This window comes from Balaenoptera physalus, assembly GCF_965194825.1.
Source record: "Balaenoptera physalus genome assembly, chromosome: 5".
Taxonomy (NCBI): domain Eukaryota; kingdom Metazoa; phylum Chordata; class Mammalia; order Artiodactyla; family Balaenopteridae; genus Balaenoptera; species Balaenoptera physalus.
In genome coordinates this window covers 63,790,165-63,814,132 of record NC_138884.1, presented here as the reverse complement: position 1 = coordinate 63,814,132, position 23,968 = coordinate 63,790,165, and the positions used below count along the sequence as shown (strand labels likewise).

The 23,968-nt window shown below is 34.3% G+C and overlaps 1 protein-coding gene across 1 annotated transcript in view; it reads right to left on the bottom strand.

Annotated features, from left to right (window-relative positions):
- The window catches only part of LOC309660869 (transmembrane protease serine 11F-like), a gene marked incomplete at its 5' end in the record, with an annotated part of 112,227 nt that extends 91,303 nt beyond the window's left edge, over positions 1 to 20,924 (bottom strand). The window contains 1 exon segment of the mRNA XM_082461945.1: positions 20,902 to 20,924. Coding sequence (XP_082318071.1) covers positions 20,902 to 20,924 — 23 coding nt within the window.
- Positions 20,925 to 23,968: the final 3,044 nt, after the last annotated feature.

Sequence of the window (23,968 nt, the reverse complement as noted above, 5' to 3'; positions counted from 1 at the left end):
CTATATTTTACAGATAAAAGTGAAGTCTTGAGAGGTAAGTGTCTTGTCCAAAACTGGATCTAGAGCACATCTAAAGCTCATGCTAGTATTCCTTCCACTACACCAATGAGAAACAACTTCTGCTAAGAAGCCATCACATATCTAACTCATTCACTCTTTGAGAGACTAGATCCCTTGGGCAAAAATACCTTTAGAAGTGAATTAAATGAACCACTGCCTAATCATCTGACCTTATTTCTATGGCACAATCCATATTTTTAGACAGAATATCTGTGTTAAAAATAATACTGATCTGGAATCCAATTAGAAAGATACTTAAAATCCTCAGAACTATAAACTGTGAATCAAAGCTGATGAGGCTTCAATACAGAAATCTCATATGTCTGTAACAATACTTTCAAAGTGGAAAAGTGAGTGAGTAGAGATGATGCCATAAATTGGGAAGAAGAGGATCAAGCTGATAGACAGTAAATTAGGGAGGGAAAGAATACTTACTTATTATTTAAGTGTCATAGTCTAAAGGCTTAAAGTATTATATTTAATTGAAGACAAAATCAAATGATTGTACAGTTATAATTATCACAAAATCATGATTAAGTTTGAAACAGTCAATGCAGAACATGTGGCAAATTGGTGTCTATAGAGAGATTAAGAACCTCTGGGAAGCAAGGTTAGACTAAGGAGGAGTTTGAACAAAATTACTCTCATCAAATATCAGTTATTCATTTATGAGTCTGTAAAACAATAGCCTAAAGTTACCTAAATATAAATTTATTTACCTTAAATTCATTAATTAATCAATTATTTTGGAGTTCAATTATGATTAATGTCACAGAGTCTAGATTTTGTTAATTAGATAATTTTTTACATATGAATATTTTAGTTTCATCATTTCATTCATATGATAGATACAGTACTCCTATTGCTACCATACTTTCTATTATTTAGAGTTAAAGAAATAAAAACTCTAATAGGTTCTTGTCTTACATTTATATTTCAAGTTTTCCCAGAATATACTTCAATAAGCAACATAAGACAAAAATTTATACCAAGCTATTAATCATACTGAAGTAATTAAATGAACTATATTAAATACTTTATTCTTTGAAGCATAGATTTTTCTAAATGTTTAAATATAACACAATTTATTACTGTATATCATTTCTACTTCTACCATTTAGAAAGAAAGGACCACACTGGCTCCTTTTGTTTAAAAAAATTCTTATATTTAAAAACAACAAAATAAAACTTCAACACAAGGTACAATAACACACATGAAAAACTCATTTTAAAAGCACTCTCCACCAACCAACATCTGTCCTGCCTGTCTCAGGAGTCAGTCATAAACCTCTGTCCCCAGTGATAACCCTGACTGAGGAAAGCTGAGTACTTACCCTAACATCATGACCCAGGACTGGGGCAGCTTCTATTCAGTCACCATCTGATCTTTATCATCCAGGTCAGGGATGGGAGGGTAGAAAATATTGAGAGTTGTTGGCAACAAGAAAGGAAACAAGTCTGGCTGGTTTAGTGGCTGAGGTCTGCAGCCTGGAAATAGCCTGATAAGAACATGATGAATTTTGTGCCTGCTTGTTCCACACAGGGAAGTAGTTGTCAATACCTTCGTAGAGAAGCTCCAAGCAGTAGAGGGCACACAATGTCAACCGGTGATGATTCAGAGAGCTACACTTTTCTGGTTGGGGAAGTATGATCAGCATGAGGTGTGGGCTCAATTTGTTTTAAAAAAAATAAACCAACAAAACATTAGAGAACATTGACGGTTCTTCATACTTCTTCATTAGAATTGTTACATCTTCTCCCATTTGAGGGACCCAACCACGAGACGTGGTGGTGCGGAAAAGATCCGGGCTATGGGCCAGGATGCTTGTCTTTGCTACCTTGGTGGTATGATAATGAGCTAGCTGCCTAGCTCATTGGGATTTATTTTCCTCATAAGTAAAATGTTAGGACTGTATTAGCTTTCTCTAATACTGTTCATTGTAGCTCTAAAGATAGCAGATTTTACTGACATTATTTACCCCAAAAAAAGGCAAAAAAAGAAAATTTTTAAAAATCAAACTCTTTTTCTCCTTTCTCATCATTAGGGATAGTTTAGTCCATTTAGTGTGTGTGAATTCCTCAGTATTTATACTCACTTTAGATAACAGCATTCATCCACAGAGATTTTAGCCTGAATACATGAACTTCCAATGAAGATCAGTGAAGTTGCAGGATGAATATTACAGTTTTAAGAGCTGCTTTTAAAGGCTCAGAGCCAGGAACTATTAAAGAAAAAAAAAAGACTTTAAACATGAATCTTTGTTTTTCATACAGAGTACCTTTATCTAAAATATTATAAATACAATATGAATCTAATCTTAACACTTTCATTGTAATATTCCATTAAGACATTAATATGAAATATATTTCCCAAGACATTTTACAAATGGAAAAACTGAGGTAGATCGTCAGCTTGTACAATCATAAACAATATGACAAAGAGACGTGACAATATAATTTTGAGAAGGAATAAAAATTTCTGAATAAGTAGTTGACAAAAACCAAATCACCTTAACTGTATTGAAAATTATAGTTTAACTTAGCAAAAGCAACTTTTGTTCTCTGGAGACTTGATTTTTTTCAAAAGTAAATAATTATAAAAACCTAACAAAAAAGGTATAGAAAAATTATGTTAATTTTAGTATATGACTATAACCCATTATTATTTTAATGTTCTATATAGTAATACTGTGCTAACTTGAAATTAACATTGTACAAATATGCTTTTTAAATGGTTTTAATGTTTACATTATTTCTCATTAATAAATTGTCTCATAATTGATATTTGTTAAAATTCATAAAATATTCTCAGCTATTTATATTTGTAAATAATAATACAGTAAAAATAAACTCTCTGACTTAATGGAAGAAAGTATGCCATACAAGAAGCATGTCCAAGTAAGTACAAGAATCAGCTTTGAGGGTTCTGAGGTGAAATATGCAGTATGTACATATTTCTTCTCTTAAGAAAACCAGCATTTTCATATTGAATTATAAGACTTGTGGGGAGAATTAAGAGCTACAATATTATTTAAACAGTCAAAGATCACAGTAGAAGCTATCTTATTTTTAAAAGCTCAATAATAGAGGTTCAACTGTCTCAGGAACATTTCCTGCTACACCATTCTCTCAAATTATCTTCTATTTGATTTTAAAAGTTCTATTTCTTTGATTGTTTTTATTTTTTCCCTCCTTCTGCTTTTAGTGAATATGTAAAATAACTCATTTTTATTCTTCGTATTAGTGTCTTTACCATGGTGGGGGGCAGTACACCAGTATGCCTGGGTTTACTTCCTGGCACTGTCATCAACTAACTGTGTGAACTTGGGAATGTTCTTAACCTTTCTGCATCTCAGTTTCTCTCTCTGTAAAATGAGGATAGTACTTGTTCATAGTTTAAATGAGATACTAAGTGTAAAGGACTTAACATAGTGTCTGGCCCATAATAATAAAGCCCTCAAAAATTAGGTACTTTATTTTCTCTCAACTCCCATTTTTTTTTGTTCGGGAGTAGTACTATATTGCTGATTGTTTTCAATAGACTTCAAAAGGGGTATTTTCTAAACTCTTCTGTCTGTATGGTTCTCATTTTAGCAACATAGTGTCTCTAGTTCTTTGCTTTAATTGTAATAAATAAAGACACTGATGTATTTGGTTCTAATTAATGTATCATGTGAAGATTTTTAAATGAATGTTCCTTATAAGGTTGGATAACTTTATCAGCTAATTCTGAAGATTGGCAGGCATTAATAATGACTATAGAAGTAAAATTACTACAGGTGAATTTGATTTCCTTGGTTCACAACGCTCTCAGTACACATTGCCACATGTGGGCAGGCACCATACTGGTTTCTATTACTGTGTTGTTGATTGATTTATTATCAGTCAAAAGGCTATGATGGGGAGGGAGAAGGGTAAGCTGGGACGAAGTGAGGGAGTGGCATGGACATATATACACCACCAAATGTAAAATAGATAGCTAGCGGGAAGCAGCCACATAGCACAGGGAGATCAGGTAAGTGCTTTGTGACCACTTGGAGGGGTGGAGTAGGGAGGGTGGGAGGGAGACACAAGAGGGAGGAGATATGGGGATATATGTGTATGTATAGCTGATTCACTGTTATAAAGCAGAAACTAACACACCATTGTAAAGAAATTATACTCCAATAAAGATGTTAAAAAAAAAAAAAAGGCTATGAGTGTATGATGCAAAGCATCAATGTGAAAAAGTTAACAATAGGATGACATTACACCAGGACATCAAGGGGAAAGTTAAGGCACTCCCAAACTGATCATGTTATGTTTCTTCAGTGCCCCAAATAAAAGAAAGGAATAGAAAAACACACCTTTTAGAATAGATTCTATAAAAAGTTTGTGTACATTTCCCTGCAAATTCAGATTTTATAATAAATTAAATTTATGAACATAATAAGTAGTGTCATCACAAAGAAATAATTTAACCTCATACTTACTAATAGCCTAAGGTTTGAATGCTGACCTTAAGTTTTACCTTACACTTATTAAGGCACTCAATGTATTACTTTGCCATTGAAGAAAGAACATAATGAGGATTTAGTGGAGGATCACACTTTGCCAAGAGTGATAACATGGAAGAAAGAGGCCGCCCTCAAGGAAAAAAACATGTACTATGGGTTAGAATAAATGCATCCCTGGCCTAAGGATAAAGAGGCTAAGAGGTCTTTCTCTAACATATCATAAGAATCAGAAGATACTATTTGTCCAGACAACTGAGGCAAGAAAAATGAGGAACATTTACTCTAAGATTAATTCATCTCCATGGATCATTTCATTTGCTTATTAAATTTTGGAACCAAGAAGATCAAAACATAATATATGTGCATTTTTTAAATCTCGAAGAATAGATCTTGGAGTTGTTCAAACCAATGTTCAAGCCAGTAATTTTTTTCTCATAACCTAATTGTTTCTTTAGAAAAAGTTTTATTTTCAGGTAAAATATATACTTTAGAAATAAGAGAAATTATTGTACTTCAATACAAATAGTTTAATTACTTCATTATAACCACCTTAAAGTTGTAGACATATTCTATTATCATTCAAATATAAAGTACTAAAATAATGTCCTTGCTAATAAATATCTGTGTTGGTAGCTAAAACAAATTATCAGTTTTAAATAGTACAGTGAGACTTCAAAAACTAACTTACACAGTGTTCTTTGAATGGTCTCCTCATGGTTTTGGAGGTTTTTATTTTCCAACTATGTAATAGTAGAATCAAGTAAACATCCAAGATGAAGATATCAATTTTTATATCCTAGAAATTTTTGAAGTCACAAAATCTTATAAAATTTCAGTTTTTATTCTTTACAATCAAGCATTCTCTATATTCAAAAATACTGCTACTTGAGTTATTTAACAAGTAATTGTAAAATGTATTTCTGCATTCTTATATGTAGAGTTCACTTTTTATACTTGGAGATCTATCATCTACCTAAATGTTGGGAACATAGCAGATATGCAAGTGGTTATACTGAAGTGAATTGACTAATATCAGTAGCACTGAGAGCCTGTTTCTAATAATCAAATAGCCATTTAATTTCACTCTTTGGGTGATGTTATTGGAAAATGTTTTCAGTGCAAATTGTTTAACTCCTGGCGAAATATTAGTAGGTTCAGTTGTACTAGAATACTACATCAACTTCAAGTCAAATTTTTGGAAATTCTTTTGTTATACTTTTAGTATATCTACAGTTTATGGTACTTTCAATGTAGTTCTTTAAAAAGAATTGGTCTTACAGGTAAATGACTTTGTAAGAGCTGTGTCAACTTTTTTCACAAGGAAGTTTAAGAATGTATGTTCCTGGGATTATATGGTAACAGTCTGTATCTACTGACTGACAAACACTTATCATCTTTAAAAAGAGAAAAACTTGAGCCTAATCTGCAACTTGATAAGCAGTTCAAATGCTAGATAGTAGGGTAGCCTATAAGGAAAAAATTAAAATAACACAAACTTCTTAAAGCCGAGAATTCTTCCACCAAAAGAACTTTTCTTTAAAAAATTTGTCTGAGGGGACTTCCCTGATGGTGCAGTGGTTAAGAATCCGCCTGCCAATGCAGGGGACACGGATTCGAGCCCTCATCCTGGAAGATCCCACATACCTCGGTGCGACAAAGCCCGTGCACCACAACAACTGAGCCTGCGCTCTAGAGCACCCGAGCCACAACTACTGAGCCCACGTGCACAACTACTGAAGCCCTCGTGCCTAGAGCCCATGCTCCACAACAAGAGAAGCCACTGCAATGAGAAGCCTGTGCACTGCAACAAAGAGTAGCCCCTGCTCGCCATAGCTAGAGAAAGCCCATGCGCAGCAACAAAGACCCAACACAGCCAAAAATAAATAAATTTATGAGAGAAAAAAAATTTGTCTGAGTATAGTGATAGCATCAAAATCAAATGGCAAAATCACAGGGTGGCCAATAATACTATGCCAAAGAGTGATACAAGGAAGGGTTTCCCCAAGCCTTCCTGGAGAGTATGTACTTCTCCATCATCATGAAGATTAGATAACTAATGCCCTGTATCACTGGAATGGCCAGTGAACAAGGAATGGCCAAATTCATGAACAGCAACAGAAAAAAAGCTTACATATTATAACAGCTTTCCAGATGAACTCCATGATTCGTATTCTTTTCTCCTTCCAATTCACCTTCATGCTCATTAAAGACTAACTGTCCATAAACATGGCTTTCATCGTGTGACTATTAAAAAAATCTTTTACTAGCTCACTATTTTCCACCTCATCAAGAATTTGTTCAATGAAGTTCAAAATCCTCTAAGAATCAGATTCATCCAAACTTTATTTCCCATAATATATCACATCATGACTTTGTAATTTCTCCTTCCCATTGGGGTGTTATCCTTATTCTTTTCTCCCACTTAAAGATGACACTTCGTAAAAGCCCAATGCAATTATTACCTCCTTAATCAAATCTCTAACTGTTTAAGATAGTTTAAAGTGCAGTTCCTGAGTGTCGATGCTTTGATTCAAATTCTTGTTCTGCCACTAACTTTGTGACCTTGGTTAAGTCATTTAGTCTTTCTGTGCCTCAATTTCTTCATCATGTAAAAGAAAAAGAAAAATAGCAGATAACTTTTATATTATTTTATGTTTTATTGTAGTATAGTTGATTTAAAATATTAGTTTCAGATACACAACAGAGTGATTCAATATTTTTATAGGTTATATTCTATTTAAAGTTATTATAAAATAGTGACTATATTCCCTGTGCTGTACAATATATCCTTGTAGCTTATTTATTTCATACATAGTAGTTTGTACCTCTTAATCCCCTCCCCCCCCAACTTGCCCCTCCCCCTTTCCCTCACCAACATTTGTTATTTGTGTTCTTTTTTTTTTTTTTTTTTTTTTTTTTATTTGTGTTCTTTTTGATGATAGCCATTCTGACAGGTGTGAGATGATATCTCATTGTGCTTTTGATTTGCGTTTCTCTATGATTAGTGATGTTGAGCATATTTTCATGTGCCTGTTGGCCAGCTGTATGTCTTCTTTGGAAAAAAGCCTATTGAGATCTTCTGCCCATTTTTTAATTGGGTTGTTTGTTTTTTATATTGAGTTTTATGAGCTGTTTATATGTTTTGAATATTAACCCCTAAAGACAGAAAACTGGATCTTTTGCTTCTGTGATGTCTTCTAGTGTCTGGTGTAGACCCATAGTAGGTGGCCAGTTAACACTCACTGGCTGATTCGTCTCATTCCATTCCGAGCTACAACTCTTTTTTACCTTCTGCATTACTTCTGGAAGTTGGAATTGTGATCTTTTCCCTCTTTTTACTTTGAAGGTGGAAGTAAAAAATATGCTGTATATGAAAAATGTTAGCTTTCCAGGACTCTTTAATAACTCTTTGTCTTCCTTAGCTGCTAAGAAAAAAAAATCTTCTAATAAGTTATACTTAATAGAAAGTCAGGATAACCATTTCCTGTAAACACTTTTCTTCCTTTATTTGTGGGTGATTTAGTTTTTACAGTGGCTTGTGTCTTATTCATAAGTGGCTTATAATCTTTATTGATAACTTGATAAGAATCTGACTCTGGTATGTAATAACTTGGGGCTTCCATTGCTGCTCTAAAACAGTGGTACACCAAGGTTAGAGTCAGGGCTTGTAGAAGCTGTCTATTCTGCATATAGGAAATAAGGGGGGTGCACTGTCTGTAAAGAATTTTAAAACAAAAGAAAACTGATTAAAGTTGGTGCGGTTATTATTGTCACCATGCACCAGCAATTCTAAACAACATCATTAATAAAATATTTCTTCCTGCTGGGGGTTGACTACTCCCACTAATGTCCCCAGCCTACCTTACCTCCTACATCATGTTCTAAAGTTATCCTTGTGGGCATTAAATTTTTCCTGGTCAATAATGAGGATTCTGATACATCTTAGTGCAGGTTTTCCCCCCAGATTTTTATTATGTTCCACAGTAAAAATACATTTTACATCACAGCAAAGTTCCCACACAGATACACATATATGTTTCACTAGTCATCTTTACTACTAACAGGTAATGGCACTGATTTTGAAAACTATCTCTCTAATTTGATCCTTAGCCATCCAAATTAGAACTACCAAGAAACTGTTCTAGAATGAATTAAGTAGTTCCCCTGGGGTCCTGTGAACTAGATATAATACAAAATTGGAAATAAACTAGACTTTCTGATATTGAGGGGTAAAAACAGAATTCAAGAAACTGATTTACTTTCTTTGACCTCCACACTCGTAGGCATAGACTACAGAAATAATAGTATATCAAAGCCAATATCCAGGATGAGAGGTGGATATCACCCAAAGACTCCCCACCTTTGCTCTTTGAAGATTCTATTCCCAAGTCTGGCCCGACATGAGCACCATCTCTCAATTTCTCCCCCAACTCTACTCCTCATCTAATAACATGTTAATTATTCTCATTCAACTCTGGCCAATTTCTTATTCCACTCCAAATTCACGTAACACTGAAGTTCATTAATCTCCCTCTCTTTCTAAACCATGTGTTTTGTTTCATTCCTCTTAGTGAATGTACTGATCCCTTAGTTATTGTTCTCACTACCTATGCATAATTCAAGTACTTCTTGCTGGAGGAGTTTCTTTATGCCCGTAATTCATGAAAGAAACCAGTCATAATGCAAATCTTGACTGGTCAGGATTTCCTCATGAAAGCTATAGTTAGATCACGCATTAACTGCAAGATTAGAAATTTATGCTTAATGACACGTCTCAAAGATTACAAATTATTCTCTCTTATCCACTCTTTGGTTTAGGAAGAGACCAGTTGTAAACAGGGATTTAATCATTATTTTACAATTTCCAGAAGTTTGTTATAAACAACTGAAATTTTATCAAACATATTGATAGTTTAAAAGAAGGTGATTTATTCTTAGTTCTACATGAGTAACCATTCAGTTATTTATTTATTTATTTTTAAAATTAATTAATTAATTAATTTATTTATTTTTGGCTGTGTTGGGTCTTCGTTTTTGTGCGAGGGCTTTCTCCAGTTGCGGCAAGTGGGGGCCACTCTTCATCGCGGTGCGCGGGCCTCTCACTATCGCAGCCTCTCTTGTTGCGGAGCATGGGCTCCAGGCGCGCAGGCTCAGTAATTGTGGCTCACGGGCCTAGTTGCTTCGCGGCATGTGGGATCTTCCCAGACCAGGGCTCGAACCCCTGTCCCCTGCATTGGCTGACAGATTCTCAACCACTGCGCCACCAGGGAAGCCCGCCACTCAGTTATTTTGTTGCAAGTAAGAAGATGACCTTAAGCCTATTTCAATAGGGATTATAAGGATTGATTACAGATTAACATGCATATTTATTTTTACCAGCCAGTATTAACATAGGTTATCATTTCCTCTGAGTCATGATTTTTCTCATTCTTAAAATGAAGAATTTAAATATTATTTAACAGTTTTCTGTATGTTCATGATATAATACAATATGGCAGGAAATTGTAAAGGGACATTTAACTATTGAAAGTTTGGTAGGTAAAAATACTATTTCTACATAGAAAATCTAAGCTAAGTAAATGGAAAGCTACTAAACTAATAAAATATTTCAGAGTGAATTGATTCAAAACATAAATATACCAAACTTAATAACTTTATCAATATTAGCCAACTATAAATAATAATAAAATCAGTTCCTTCACAAAAACAAAAATTATACAATATAACTAGTAATAACCCTAAGAAGTGTGCAAGAGCCATGTAGAGAAAGCTATACACATTTTAAAAAGAAGAAAAAAATACTGCAAAGATATGCACAAAAATATTACAAAAGATAGACACATTTAAAAAAAAAAAAAAAAGATAGACACATTTATACAAGGCTAAGATGATTCTTACGTATGAAAACTGGCAACATAAAATTATTGAATAAATGTAACATTTTAAAAATTGTTAATTCATTTTAGGTTTGAGGATGGGAAAGGGGAGGAGTAGAGAAGAGAAAAAATGGGCAGAAAACAATTTAAAAATGAAAGACAATGAGAGAAGGAACAGAGGAAATTCTGAAGATTACAATGCTCAAATGTTCCTTTAGGTATAAACTTCCGAATGTCCTCAGATCATGACTCTTCAAATGCTTCTTATCTATAATCTCTCAGAGGCTGTAATTTAACAATGTTACTCAAATAACCACAGTAAAAAATTTTTTTTGTTGTAAAACAGATATGGTAGCAGCAGCTAGGACAGAACTACCTGGAAAATTAAGCTAAAGTTCCAAATTTTATTTTCAACTTGAATCTTCCCACCTCTAATTTAATGCCTCAAAACAATAACTTAACAAAATTGGGCCCTCCTAGTGGACTGAAGGAGTGGGTAAAAGTTTCGAAGATCACTGGTTTAGGTCTATGGAATTGCTATACCATTGTAATTCAATATTTTGCACTCAGGATCAAAGATTTCACATATCAGAAGGTGGAGATCTGGAGAGAATAAATAGCAATATAGTGAAAAGAGTATTCGACTAAGAAACCAGATTCCAGTTTCAGAATTGGTCACGCAATAACCTTATATGTTACCTGCCCCTCTCTGGACCTCTATTTCTGTCTCTGCCAAAAGAAAGTTTGGACTACATCATCTCTAATGTCTTTTTCTATTCCAAAATAATTATACTTACATGATTTTAATAATGTGATCTATGACAAACCTAAGATGACTTGTACTAGGGTCACACAAAGTTTTGGTCATCAAAATATATGTATATTTTAGAGATCCTCAGTGTGGTTGTGGAAATGATTGTGTTAAATGCCTGGGACCAGGAGATAAGAATTAAAACAAACAAACAAAAAATACCACCTGAAGCACTAGCATTATACTTTTTAAAGCTTCTGATCTGCAACAGTCATTAGATGTATAATCACTATGTTAAATATGTGATGGACTGAGTCACTAAATGAAAAAATAACAGATAGCATTTTTATGGACTTATACATTTTAAAAATCTAGCTTCAAGGCTAATAAATTAACACCCTATCTTTACATATGTCTGTTATGGCTGACTTCTCCCTTGCAAAGAATTAAACCAAAGGTACTCAGATGTTTTGTTCTCATGACCCCTACATACCCTTAAAAATTATTGAGAATGCTAAACAGCTATGGTTTATATGGGCTGTCTAACAATATTTACTGTATTAAAGTTAAAACTATAAAATTTTAAATATTTATTAATTTAAAATAAAAATAATCAGCCATTTAAAAATAACATTTTTATTTTTTTTTAAACTGTATTTTAAAAAGAATTGTGAATCTCATTTTATGTCTATCTGCTTTTAAACTCACTTCATTGCAATGTGTTGTTTTGATTGAAGTATTTTAGGAAAATTCTGTCTCACAAAGAGATATGGTTGGAAAGAAAGAGTATCTTGATAGCCTTTTCAAATGATTGTGGATATTCTTTGATTCTACACAAAATCTTGAAAAGCGGTAGTTTCTTAGAGGTTAGTTGTTGCAATGTAGAATACGAAGCCACATCAATGAAATTGTACTTTGTTATGTTAAAAATCCCTCAATCTCCGTCAGTTTATGAGTGGATCTTTTAATGTGTATGATTTTGTAAAATATATCATGCATTGGCTATTTATAAAGTATTGGTTTACTTAGTTCACAGTCATGCAGATCTCCCAAATGCTGACACATTTCATTATACAATATCAACACCAACCTCATTATAAAAGCTCTCAATTTACAGGGGATTATGTTAGTTTTCCAAAATTCTAATTTTCACTTGGGAGTTTGAATTTTATCACAAACAATACATTACTAGTTATTTCCCTTGAAGTGACAGGCTCAGTTTATTAATTTATAATAAACTGTCTACAAAAGTCTAAATAACCATGGTTTTGTCTGTCAGTTGCTCTTTCAAGTAAAAACGGTGCTGTGTTAAACAGCAGCCACTTCAGCTTTCGACTCAGATGTCCAAGAACTTTCCTCAAGACAACCAATGTCCTTCAGAATACAGCAGAAGTATTTATGCATGTTTTTCATACTGTTACCTAGCATATTAAAGAAAATCTGTACTCAGTGGTCAAGATTTAATAAAATTAATTTTTATTGCTTCATCAAGAACATTCTCAAGTGAAACTAGAAATTTTTTTTCTGGAATACTTAAAAGCAAATCATATAATGACTCCTGGCACAGTTTGGTGCCACTGCCTTGATTAGCACTAAGATGCTAACAGTTTTAACGATCATTGCTTTGACTTTATCAGTACAAGTTTCAGCACAGAGAAACCACAAATACTTTAGTTTTGATGTCAACAGCCTATGAGAGTCTCAGGGATACCCGAGTCCATGGTACCCATTTTAAGAAACACTGAATTAGACTTTTCAAACCGAACAAATACCATTTTAAACCTCCCAAGATATTTTCTTAATTGACTAAAACTTGACTTCTAAGCAATACATTGAAAATGCCTAATAATTCATTTAAGGTTCAAGTAGAGAAAACAAAATTTGAACAAGGCAGATTTAAAAATGTAAACATAGAAGTAAATTTAGGAAACATCATGCCATAGGAAACCATAACAGGGCATAAGGAGGAAAAGAAATAGATTTTGAAATATGCATTAATCCCAGTAAATATTGTTTTCCATACCTTGTAGTTTATGATCTTGAAGTGGTTCTGACATTAGATAGCATCTACTTCTTTGGCTGGCAGCTGTTGGAAATGACCCTGGGATGAAACTGGAATCTTTCCTCTGAAATCTGAAATATATGAAAGACAATACAGAGTTAACCTCCTTCTTGACCAGGACCTGACTCTTTAAATCTGAGTCAAGTATGGGCCATGTTTCAAAATGGTTCTTGACAATCTGAAGCTAGTCACATGCCATCTTTCTTTAGCCAATCATAAGGTGGTGCTAAAAACAATAGCCGGCTAACTGAGGCATTTTCTAATACACCTATAATCACCACAATTATTATCCCTGGCTTTCTTCCAGAGAGCTCTGAGGACAGCACATATCCCATCAGGTCCCACAGCTCCCAACATATAGAAAGAAAACATTATGCCTACTCTATACAAGGATTATGCAGCTTGACCAAAGCCTTGACCCAAAGCCTTACAGTAAATTAGAAGTGAAAATGTTGATGAAAGAACTTGGGTATAAAATTCTTATTTCAAGGAATACCTTTTTTTCTCACTCATATTACTTTACACTCCTGAAGAAAATGAGTGGAAAATATACCCTACAGTAATAATTTTTAGAGTATTCTTTGCTAGTACATAAAATGGCTTTGTAATTATTAAATATCTGCTGATGAAACATTACAGCGTGGAACTAATATTTATTCAGTCCCTACTATTGCAAGACACACTTTTAAGCACTAAAGAATTCAGCAGACATTATCATTACATAAATTATTCACAGTACCTTTAGTGCCTGATTAAAATACCTAATTCAAAAGGTTATTGAATAAATACCCCAAGGAAATAATCTGTAGCTACATTTTGGCTTAAAATTATTGCTAATTAACAAAGGAGATATGTTCAGACTACTATATACTATGCTATTAGTGCACCTTTGACAGTAGTAGATTGTATCTAATACTTGAAACATGAATCAGTGAAAAGTTATATGACTCCTTAACAAATGCTCATTATAGGGCAACATCTCGGAACCTTTTTGCTGAATCCTTTACCCCTTCCCAGCTACTAAATTTTACAAGTTCTCAGGGCTCAGCCTTCAGATATCTTATCTATCACACTTACTTTCTGACTCAGATACTTCCTTTGTTTCAAATATACTCTCCATGTTCATGATTCCTAAACTTACATTTCCAGTCTTTATCTCTTCTCTGAACTCCAGACTTTCATATCTAAATCTCTACTCAACATACTCACTTGTATTTTACATAAGCATCTTATGCTTGATATGTCCCAGATTTAACAATTAATTCTCCCTAACCTTCGTAACTGCTTCTTCCAACTCTTCCTAATCTCTATAAACTGCACCATTCTCCACCTAGTTGGTCATGACAAAAACGTTGAAGTCATCCTAGACTCTTCTCCACATCCAATCCATTAGAAAATCCTAGAGTTTCTACCTTCAAAATGTGTATTCAAATCTGACCATTTGTCACCATCTTCACCAATACCACCATAATCAATGATCTGATGATTAGTCATCTGAATTACTGCATTACTTTCTAACTGGCATCACTGCTTCCATAATGGGCCCTATTCAGTCTATTCTGTATACAATGATCAGAGTGATATTATTGAAATATTGGTCAGGTTATGTTGCTGCCTTGCATAATAAGGTTAGTTGCATAATAAAACACTCAGATGCTTTTTCAGCACAATCAGAACAAAATTTGAAGTCTTTTCTTAACATACAAGTTCATACACAGTCTTTCCCTTCTTGTTCTCTGATATTTCCAACCTCATCTTCACTCAGTTCCAGACATGTTGTCCTCAGTCTTTGTAATTTCTATTCTCTCTCCTTTGAAACTCTTGCTGCAAATACTTTCAAGTCTTGCTCTTTCACTTCTTTCACATCTGCTCAGATGTTACCTCATCAAAGGAACTTCTCTGACCATGTTGTCTAAAATAGTGATCCCATCACTTTCTATCCTCAACCTCTGCTTACTTCTTTTACTTAGCATTTATAGTTTGTTACTGTACTCCCTCTGTGTATATATCATACATATGTACAATATATATGTGTGTATATACATGTATATTAATTTATCAATTTATTAATAGAATGAAAACATGGATTGTTACCTCTCCAGTGCTTACAACATTGCTTAGCACATAGCTGTGAATATTGTTGAAATAATGGATTAATCAATTACTCATTCATATGGACTTGTACATAAACACTATATATAATATCTAATTTTTGAGACAGATCCACTAGCTTTACTTAGTGGCCAATGTTTAAACAATTCTTTAATAATGAAACACTGGAACTTACTGCTGGAACTACACTACATAATATTTTTTAAATTAAAAAAATACATATATATGTAGCTGTAGTATAGAAATAAACAAAGACCAACTAAATGAAAACAAGTAAATGCTATTTATTCAAAGCATGCTATAGAAAGGGAATCAGCCACCATCATTTGTGTTTGGCAGAAACTCAAAAGTAAGCACAGTGCGGGAAGCTTTATAGTATTAAAAAAAATAAAGAAGTTTTCAAATATGCCCTGATTGGAGGCTGTTAGCATGGGAAAACTATAGGAGGGCTAACTAGAAATGAAGCATTGTATTTAATCAGATAAGGAGTGAATATTTAGCTTTCTCTGGTTGGTCCTAAGTTGGAAGTGAGGGAAAATATTAGGAAAGTTATCAGTTATTAATCAAATTATTAATCAAGTCCAAGTTATTTGGGGCTGATTGCTTGTTGTTTGGCCTCGTGGACTGGTTGTTGCACATAATGGTTTGGCTTTTGGGGCTGGTTGCTGAAGACAAAGGGTCAGAGTTACATGTTTATATATGATCTGGCCATTGCCTATTTGTATTTTGAACCTCTAACTAGGTAACTTTTAATAAGTTAAATGTAATTCATTATACATTGTAAAAAATATTTTATAGTAATTATTTTTGAAATAGTCTCATTTAGTATTTTTTTGCCTTAAAAAGTCTCTTAACAATACCTCCAGTGTGCAAGGCAGAAATAGAGACACAGATGTAGAGAACAAATGTGTGGACATCAAGGGGGGAAAGCTGTGAGGTGGGGGGTGGTGGTGGGATGGATTGGGAGATAAGGATTGACATATATACACTAATATGTATAAAATAGATAACTAATAAGAACCTGCTGTATAAAATAAACAAATAAATAAATAATAAAGTTGTTATAATAATCATACTATATTCAATACTATATTCAATTCCTACTCACACTCCTAGATAATTATTTCAGACCTTCTATTCTTTTCTAATAGCTCCTCCTCATTCTCACTCAGCTGATAGCCTTATTAATTTATTGAAGAAATATAAGTGAATTTTCCACTCTCATCTTGTGATCTGCTTTCATCTGAATCCACACATTCTGCCCTCTTCCCCCTTCTGTGGATGCATGGATCAATTGTTCTTATCTGAGGCTCTTCCTCTTGGACCCTAGAGCTGATCTCCACTAGTCTATCAGAGGATATCACTCTAGCAATTGATGGCCTTTCTCTCCTGCATAAGAAATTTTTCTACTTTGTACTGGATTGTTCCTTTTAGCATACAAACATGTTGGATAAACCCATTTTTAAGAAAGAAAGAAAATCCTTGGACCCCCCGCCCCAAGCCATTGCCTTATTTCTCTACTTAGCTTTAGAGCAAAATTTCTATAAAGAATTGTTATTTTCTAGTAAATTAAAAATACAAGAAAAAAAGGAAACAAAAATGACCAATAAACATGGGAAAATATGTAATCTCCGTAGAAATCAGGGAATTCTAAATTTAGAGATATATCATTTGTATCCATTAAATGAGCATTTAAAAATCTCTTTAATATCAGATCTTAGCACAGATATGGGAGAAGACAGTCTCATATACTGCTGGGGGAAGTACAAACTTTTTCCTCAAGTCTTTCTAAATGTTAACATGATCTTGATTTAAAAATCTATTAAGCATGTGCTTCTCCCTTCCGTCCTTACTTCCTTGCTTTCCTCTTTCCTTCCTTGGTTGTTTCCTTCCTTCTTCCTTTAATAATTCACTTCCAAATCCATTAAATGGGTCTGGGTGAAGTAGGTGTCCATATGTGGAGGCTTAAAAAGAGCTCAACTGGGATGAGGGCATCCATACAGGGAGGTGCCAGTGGCAGCAGCCTGGCTCAAGTTTGGAGCCCAGCAGAGTGTATTCACATGGGGGCTCAGGAGTGGAAAGTAGTAAGCAGAAGCAGCAGCCTGTCCAGGAGTCAGGTAATTGGTTACTCAATAGTAGCTTGACTAATACCAAGGATAATAGGAGCTAGCTTTCTCACAGTAGGAAAAAAGAGTTACAACTATTAAAAGGGAGGAAGCTTGAGTGAACCTTGCAATTTTGGATTGAAGTTGGAGGTATTGCAATGAATTCATACTTTTTAATATATTGATAAAGAAATATAGATGTAAATATATATATACATATACATAGATAGTTATAGATATACATATGTTCTTTAGCTCTGTCCACTAAGAGGGCTTGGTAGAAACAATAACCAAATAGTAATGATCACATCTAGCATTCAGATCTTGGTTTCTAAATACCATTCTCCACTCTGGTAACCAGGGATCTTTAGAGAAACAACTGACTCCAAGGCTGACTCACATAAAGTACAAGATGAGCTTGGAACATTTTGTCCTGCCAGAAATTATGGAAGTACTAAATTACAGGAACATGTCAAAAAGGCACAAAAGCCAGAGTGAAGGGGTCCCTTCTGGTCAAATCTAGGATAATTGTAGTATCAAAATAAATGATTATAGTAACAGATTATAATCCATTAAGTAAAATAGGAAGCTACAAAGCAATACTGTTATAAATAACTAAATGTTACATTCATGTTTCTTTATTAGAAACAGAAAAAAGAAATAGTTTTACATTATAGTGGAATATCCATCAATGAATGTGAGAAGAATGATTTAATTATAAAAATCATCTCTTGGCAACGATCATAGCAATGATTGATTCAGGCAAAAAAACATAAGTGGATACAAAATCTAGTAAGTAAAGGTTGATGAAGGACAGAATATTTGCATAGACTAAACATATTTCCCACAATTTATCTATTAGTTAAAAATATTATTACAGTGGAGAAGCCTGAAAGGCACGTTCTTAGTCAAGTGATCAAAATTAATGTGACCAGCAATGGGACAAAATGAAATTGTATTCTACTTAATACAGTGTAACAAGAACACGACAACATCATTTCTGTGACATTTCTGCCAAAAATGCAAAAACTCACCTGGAGAAATAGCCTTTAGAAAAGATGACCTATAGTCTTCAAAAATGTCAAAATCATGAAAGTCAAAGAAAGACTGGAGAACTCTTCTAGATTGAATGAGTCTAAACAACTAAATGCAACATGTGATTCTGGGTCCCTTGGCTATAATGAATGTGGTTGGGATAATTGATGACACTTGAATGGGCTATTTGGATTGGAAGGTAGTAATGTATTTATGTTAGTTTCCTGATTTTGGTGATTTTACTGTTCTAGAACAATGCACTACTTTGTAGGAAATACACCCTACAGAACCTACACTGGAGTGATTGAACATGATGACTGCATGTTACAAATGGTGCAGAGAAAATACATTTCTTGTAATATTCTTACAACTTTCTCTAATGTTGAAACTATTTTTTAAAAAAGAAAAAAAAGAGAAAACCCAAATGAAGATGACACCAGAAAGAAAACCACAGTCTTCACGTTATTTTCCATAACAGAAAAGAAGGAAAGATAATCGTCTAAAGTTCAGGGACAGGAATCAACTTGGCTGAGTTTGTTGAAATTGTATCTTTTCAAATTAACTTTAAAAAGCAGTTGGTACAATTTTGTGTCTATTAGAACACAATAAACATTCCTGGATAATTATGGTTATGTTAATACTAACAGATAAGTATAATTGAGTTATGTAACTGTATTAAATTTCTAGAACTTGTAGCTGCAAGTTTGAAAATTTTCAGTTTTGCTTACATCCTGTCAAATCAGTGGTCTTCCATATTTCTTTAATAATTTAGATTCTATAACCTATAAAACAGATTCTAAAATGTTTGATAATTTGTCTAACTCAAATATTAATTGTGCATTTTCTAAGTATATAAAAAATCCTGTTTAAGAAATAGAATTTTTTTTGTAAAATGGCTATCTCAAGACTTTTACGTTTATGAAGAAAACAATTGATGATCAAGTGATATAGTTATCATTATTTTAATGTTCATGTAAAATCAAATTAAAAATTAGGAATGGGTCAAGTGTTCACTATTTCCTCTTTATTAATTCATGTTTTAGATGCTTGCTTTGTTAGATCTGACCTTTTTTCCTGCTGTTTGTTTTTTCTGCATTCATGATCAAATGATTTGGACTTGGTTGAGTCCCCATTTCTCCCCATTGAGAAATGATGCTTGTAAAAGATTAAGTTTGTGGGGATCTATTCATTATTGCCCTTGATTTCTTTTTATATGGTGCAAAGTTAACTTGGAGATATGTCATAAATATCATACAATAGAGATGGTAGGTACAAGGAGGGACTGTAGCTTGAGATTCAGCTCTAGGTATTTTCCTCCATTCTTCATTTATTTATTTTAGAAGATGTACTGAGATCCACACTACTCACTACACTCAGATATGCAAAGAAATATGGTTAATGTTCTTTTCCTGTCAAAGATGCCATCTTTCCCCGGATGCTCCTTTGCCCTGGGCAGTGTGCTGTGAGACTGAAATACCTATGTCTTTTCACTTAAATTCTTTCTACTTTATATGCCCTAACTGGGATGGCTTAGTTTCTTGAATTCAAAGTTCAACTTCCTATTAGGCTGGTTTAAAGATTGATCTTCAGGTAAATGTTCATTTTTACTCTATTTTTATTTCTTGGTTTCTTACTCCTCCCCTGCTTCTCTCCAAATATATTGATATATGAGTAAATAGTGTTTGTGACTTAAGGCAGCTGAGCAGTGGGGACCTCAGGGTCATGGGCATTCTCTTGACCCTTTCTCTTCTCTGGTCTGGTCCATGGACTGGTCAACTGTGAGGTTTTCTTGCCCAGCTAGCCTTGGGGATACCATGATGGCACCCACCACTGTAGTCTGGTCCTGACCATTTGCTCTAGGTCTCTGACTCCCTTCTTTCTGTAGCCACTTTGAGTCCAGGTCTCAGTATCTCCACATTTCATCACTGGCATACATGGGAACAACTTTTCCCCTTGTACCCTGAATAAGCCATGGGGAATAAGTCTCAGGTTTTTTTTTTTTTTTAATATAATTTTATTTATTTATTTATTTTTGGCTGCGTTGGGTCTTCGTTGCTGCGTGGGGGCTTTTTCTGCTTGTGGTGAGTGGGACCTACTCTTCGTTGTGGTGAGCGGGCGTCTTTTGTGGTGGCTTCTCTTGTTGTGGAGCACGGGCTCTAGGCGCACTGGCTTCAGTAGTTGTGGCACGCGGGCTCAGTAGTTGTGGCTCATGGGCTCAGTAGTTGTGGCTCGTGGGCTCTAGAGCACAGGCTCAGTAGTTGTGGCGCACGGGCTTAGTTGCTCCGTGGCATGTGGGATCTTCCCGGGCCAGGGCTTGAACCCATGTCCCCTGCATTGGCAAGTGGATTCTTAACCGCTGTGCCACCAGGGAAGTCCCAAGCCTCAGGTTTATCTATAGACTTACCTTGCTCTGTCAGTGTGCAACATCGTTCCTTTATCAAGCTCAGCAAGGCCACATACATGGCTTCTCCTAGACCTTCATAGCTTCCCCTTGCTATTACAGTCCCAGCATTTCTGGGCTCACCCATTCCTATTTTTACTTGCTTTTCCACTCATCATGGAATTCTACCTCAAGAAGGAACAGTATCTAACCTCTCTTCCCCAACTCTGTTTCTTACCTCCTCCACACACAATTTACCCAATCAGAAAGAATGGAGTGTTCACTTCCTCCTTTTCTCCAATGTAGAATCACCTTGCTTCATAACTTCCTTCCCTGAGGCAGTAAGCCTCAAAGTTTGGTTTAAAGAAGGAAGAAATATCCTGTCTACCCTGTGGAAGTAATTTAATGATCTTGTCCAGGCCTGGCTCTAAAAGTCATAATTGGAGCTAAAAGAATTTGGAAAATACTTTTCTTCCTTTACAAAGCTTGGCTTTCAAAATTATTGTTTTCTCTCAACTAAAACAAATCCTACTATGGATTTTAAAAGGTGCATCTTTCTTTAACAAAATTTTCACTGTAAAAATTCCAGCTCCAAGGATAGGGGGTTGTTCATGCACAAAAGAATAAAAAAGATAAAAGCACTGTAATGTAATTTTAAAAATATTATTATATGTACTTTACCATCCTTGACATCCCACAATACTGTGCTTTTTATAGTATACTGAGTCGACTCTTCTGGAGAGTAATACTATCTCCTATTTTTCATAAAGTGTGGAAACCACTAGATTTTCTAGTCACTTGTTTTATTTTCCTTTTTTTTGCTACCCCCACTCCCATCTAGACCCTCAACTGGACATTCTTTTGACCTCCTTGAATCCAGGCTTCCATGTTCAAGTGTGATTTACCCTTTGATATATCATTGTAGTCACAGGGAATTCTAATCAAGAAATTTACTGGAAATAGAGTGTTCTAGTATAAAGATCTTGCTTCTGAAACTCTCAGGATTTTTTCTTGGATAATAAACTCTCATTTGCTTTCCTCTCTTAAAGGCAATAATGTAATTATTAGATTTATAAAATTATAAGTCTGCAGTCAAAAATCATACACGTAGAACGTCATTAAGTAATTACAGTATGAGACAGCCACCACAATATGAATGTATTTAATTTATATCTTAGTTAGGCTACAGGGAAGATCAGTATGAGAGAACAAAACAAGACTGACATTTATAGTACCTTTGGGTTTTTTCCTGACTAAGATTGTAAGTAACACTGAAAGATTCTTCTCTTGTGATGAAATTACATATGGCTTATAGCCCTTTTGGACTAGTTAAATGACACATCACTGTTACTCTCATTTTCTCATAGAACAATTATATTGAACACATTCAAATCATGAAAACATTGAAATTAACAGATGCAATGGTATCTCCACTTATATAAGAAAATATTATATTAACAACTTTCAACCTTAAATTTCTGATTAGGAGACCATAATAATCAAGATAAAAGCTATTTATTGAGTTTCTATCATGTGTCATGGGCTTTTTTATATCATTTCTAGTCCATACAAGAGCACTTGGAGGTAAGTATTACTATCCTCTTTTAAAAGTTGAAGAAATCAATGCTCAGAGAGGTTAATAAACTCAAAGTCACACAGATAGTAAGTGGTAGAGCCAAGATTTTAACTTATAAACATTTGCTTTATCCATTGTGCTATGTCAGCTATTAATTTGAGGAGAGATCTTGATAGATGTTGGTCTCTTCTGTACTAAAGTTTTCTATATGCTTCTTTTCCATAATTTAAGCAAGGGCTGTGAAGAAGTGGTATTTGTGACTGCTTATCTCTCTCGCCTATGCGTCTACTTCCACAGGTGTAAGAACTGTCAAATCCCAGCCAGTAAATAGGGGACCTCACAGGTCTATCTGGTGACTTCCTGATGGAAATGACTGACTCATGTCAGCATTTCTGAAGGGCAATTTTTGAAAATTCAAATGACTCTCTTGTCTAAAAAGAGGGAATGCCACAGAAAGATGGGGTTGGGAAGAAGATAGTGTAGAAACCCAAATGGCAAACAGTTGTTGACCAATTTAAAAGGAAATACAACCAAGATAAATAGTTTGAACAGCTGGGGTAAGTTGCAAGTCACAGTCTTAACTAACCAAGTTGTCTGAATCTTCAGCTGAAAAGAAACCAGTGAAAATGATAAGCAAAGAAGCAAGCAGCAAAGGAATGAAGAACTCAGCTCAGGGCTCATTTAGCTCTCAAAAAAAAAAAAGTTCTTTATCAGTATAACAACTGACACTAGAGCATTTACTTAAGGACTATCTGTGATTCAACAAAGCATAGGAAGGACCATGACTCACAAAGTAATTGAAAAAACACCTCACAGACACAAGGGACAAGAAAAACAGGATATGTTCCTCTGATTCAAACTATTTTACTTTACTTCCTTAGTGTGATGTTTTAGTTCTGTTTCCTTCACTCCCTTAAAAAAATATTATAGACCACAAGAATGGAAATTGTGGGTCATTATGATGAGGAAGAGATGAGGAGATGATGAGGTGGTGGAGAAGGAGGGAAATGTTCCTGAGTGTGTGGTTTTGTGTGTGTTTGTGTATATGATAGAATAAGAACTCAGGGCTGGAGGGGGAGCAAAAATTATATGTTTGAATCTTGAAGCATTTTGTTTTATTTTTGTTGAGTAATACTGAGCTGCCAACTCTAATCAAAAGATTTGAAAAAATTCATTCCATTGATTATATTTAGATCTGGTTAGAAAAAGGGAGGAAAATCAGCTTTAGTCTATCAATGGGGCCTAAGGAGTTAAGTTGACAGATAAAATGTAGGAAACCCGGTTAAATTTGAAATTCATGTAAGCAATAAATAATTTTTTTAGTGTAAGTATATTTTATGCCATATTTAACATCCTCCCACATTCCACAGCTGCACAGCCCAGGTTTGAAACCCAGCTGAGCCATTTATTTGCAAGGACAAGCAATAGTTGAAACATACTTATACTAAAAAACTATTTTTTGTTTACTGAAATTCAGATTAAACAGAGTATGATTGATCTGTGAATATATTTCTC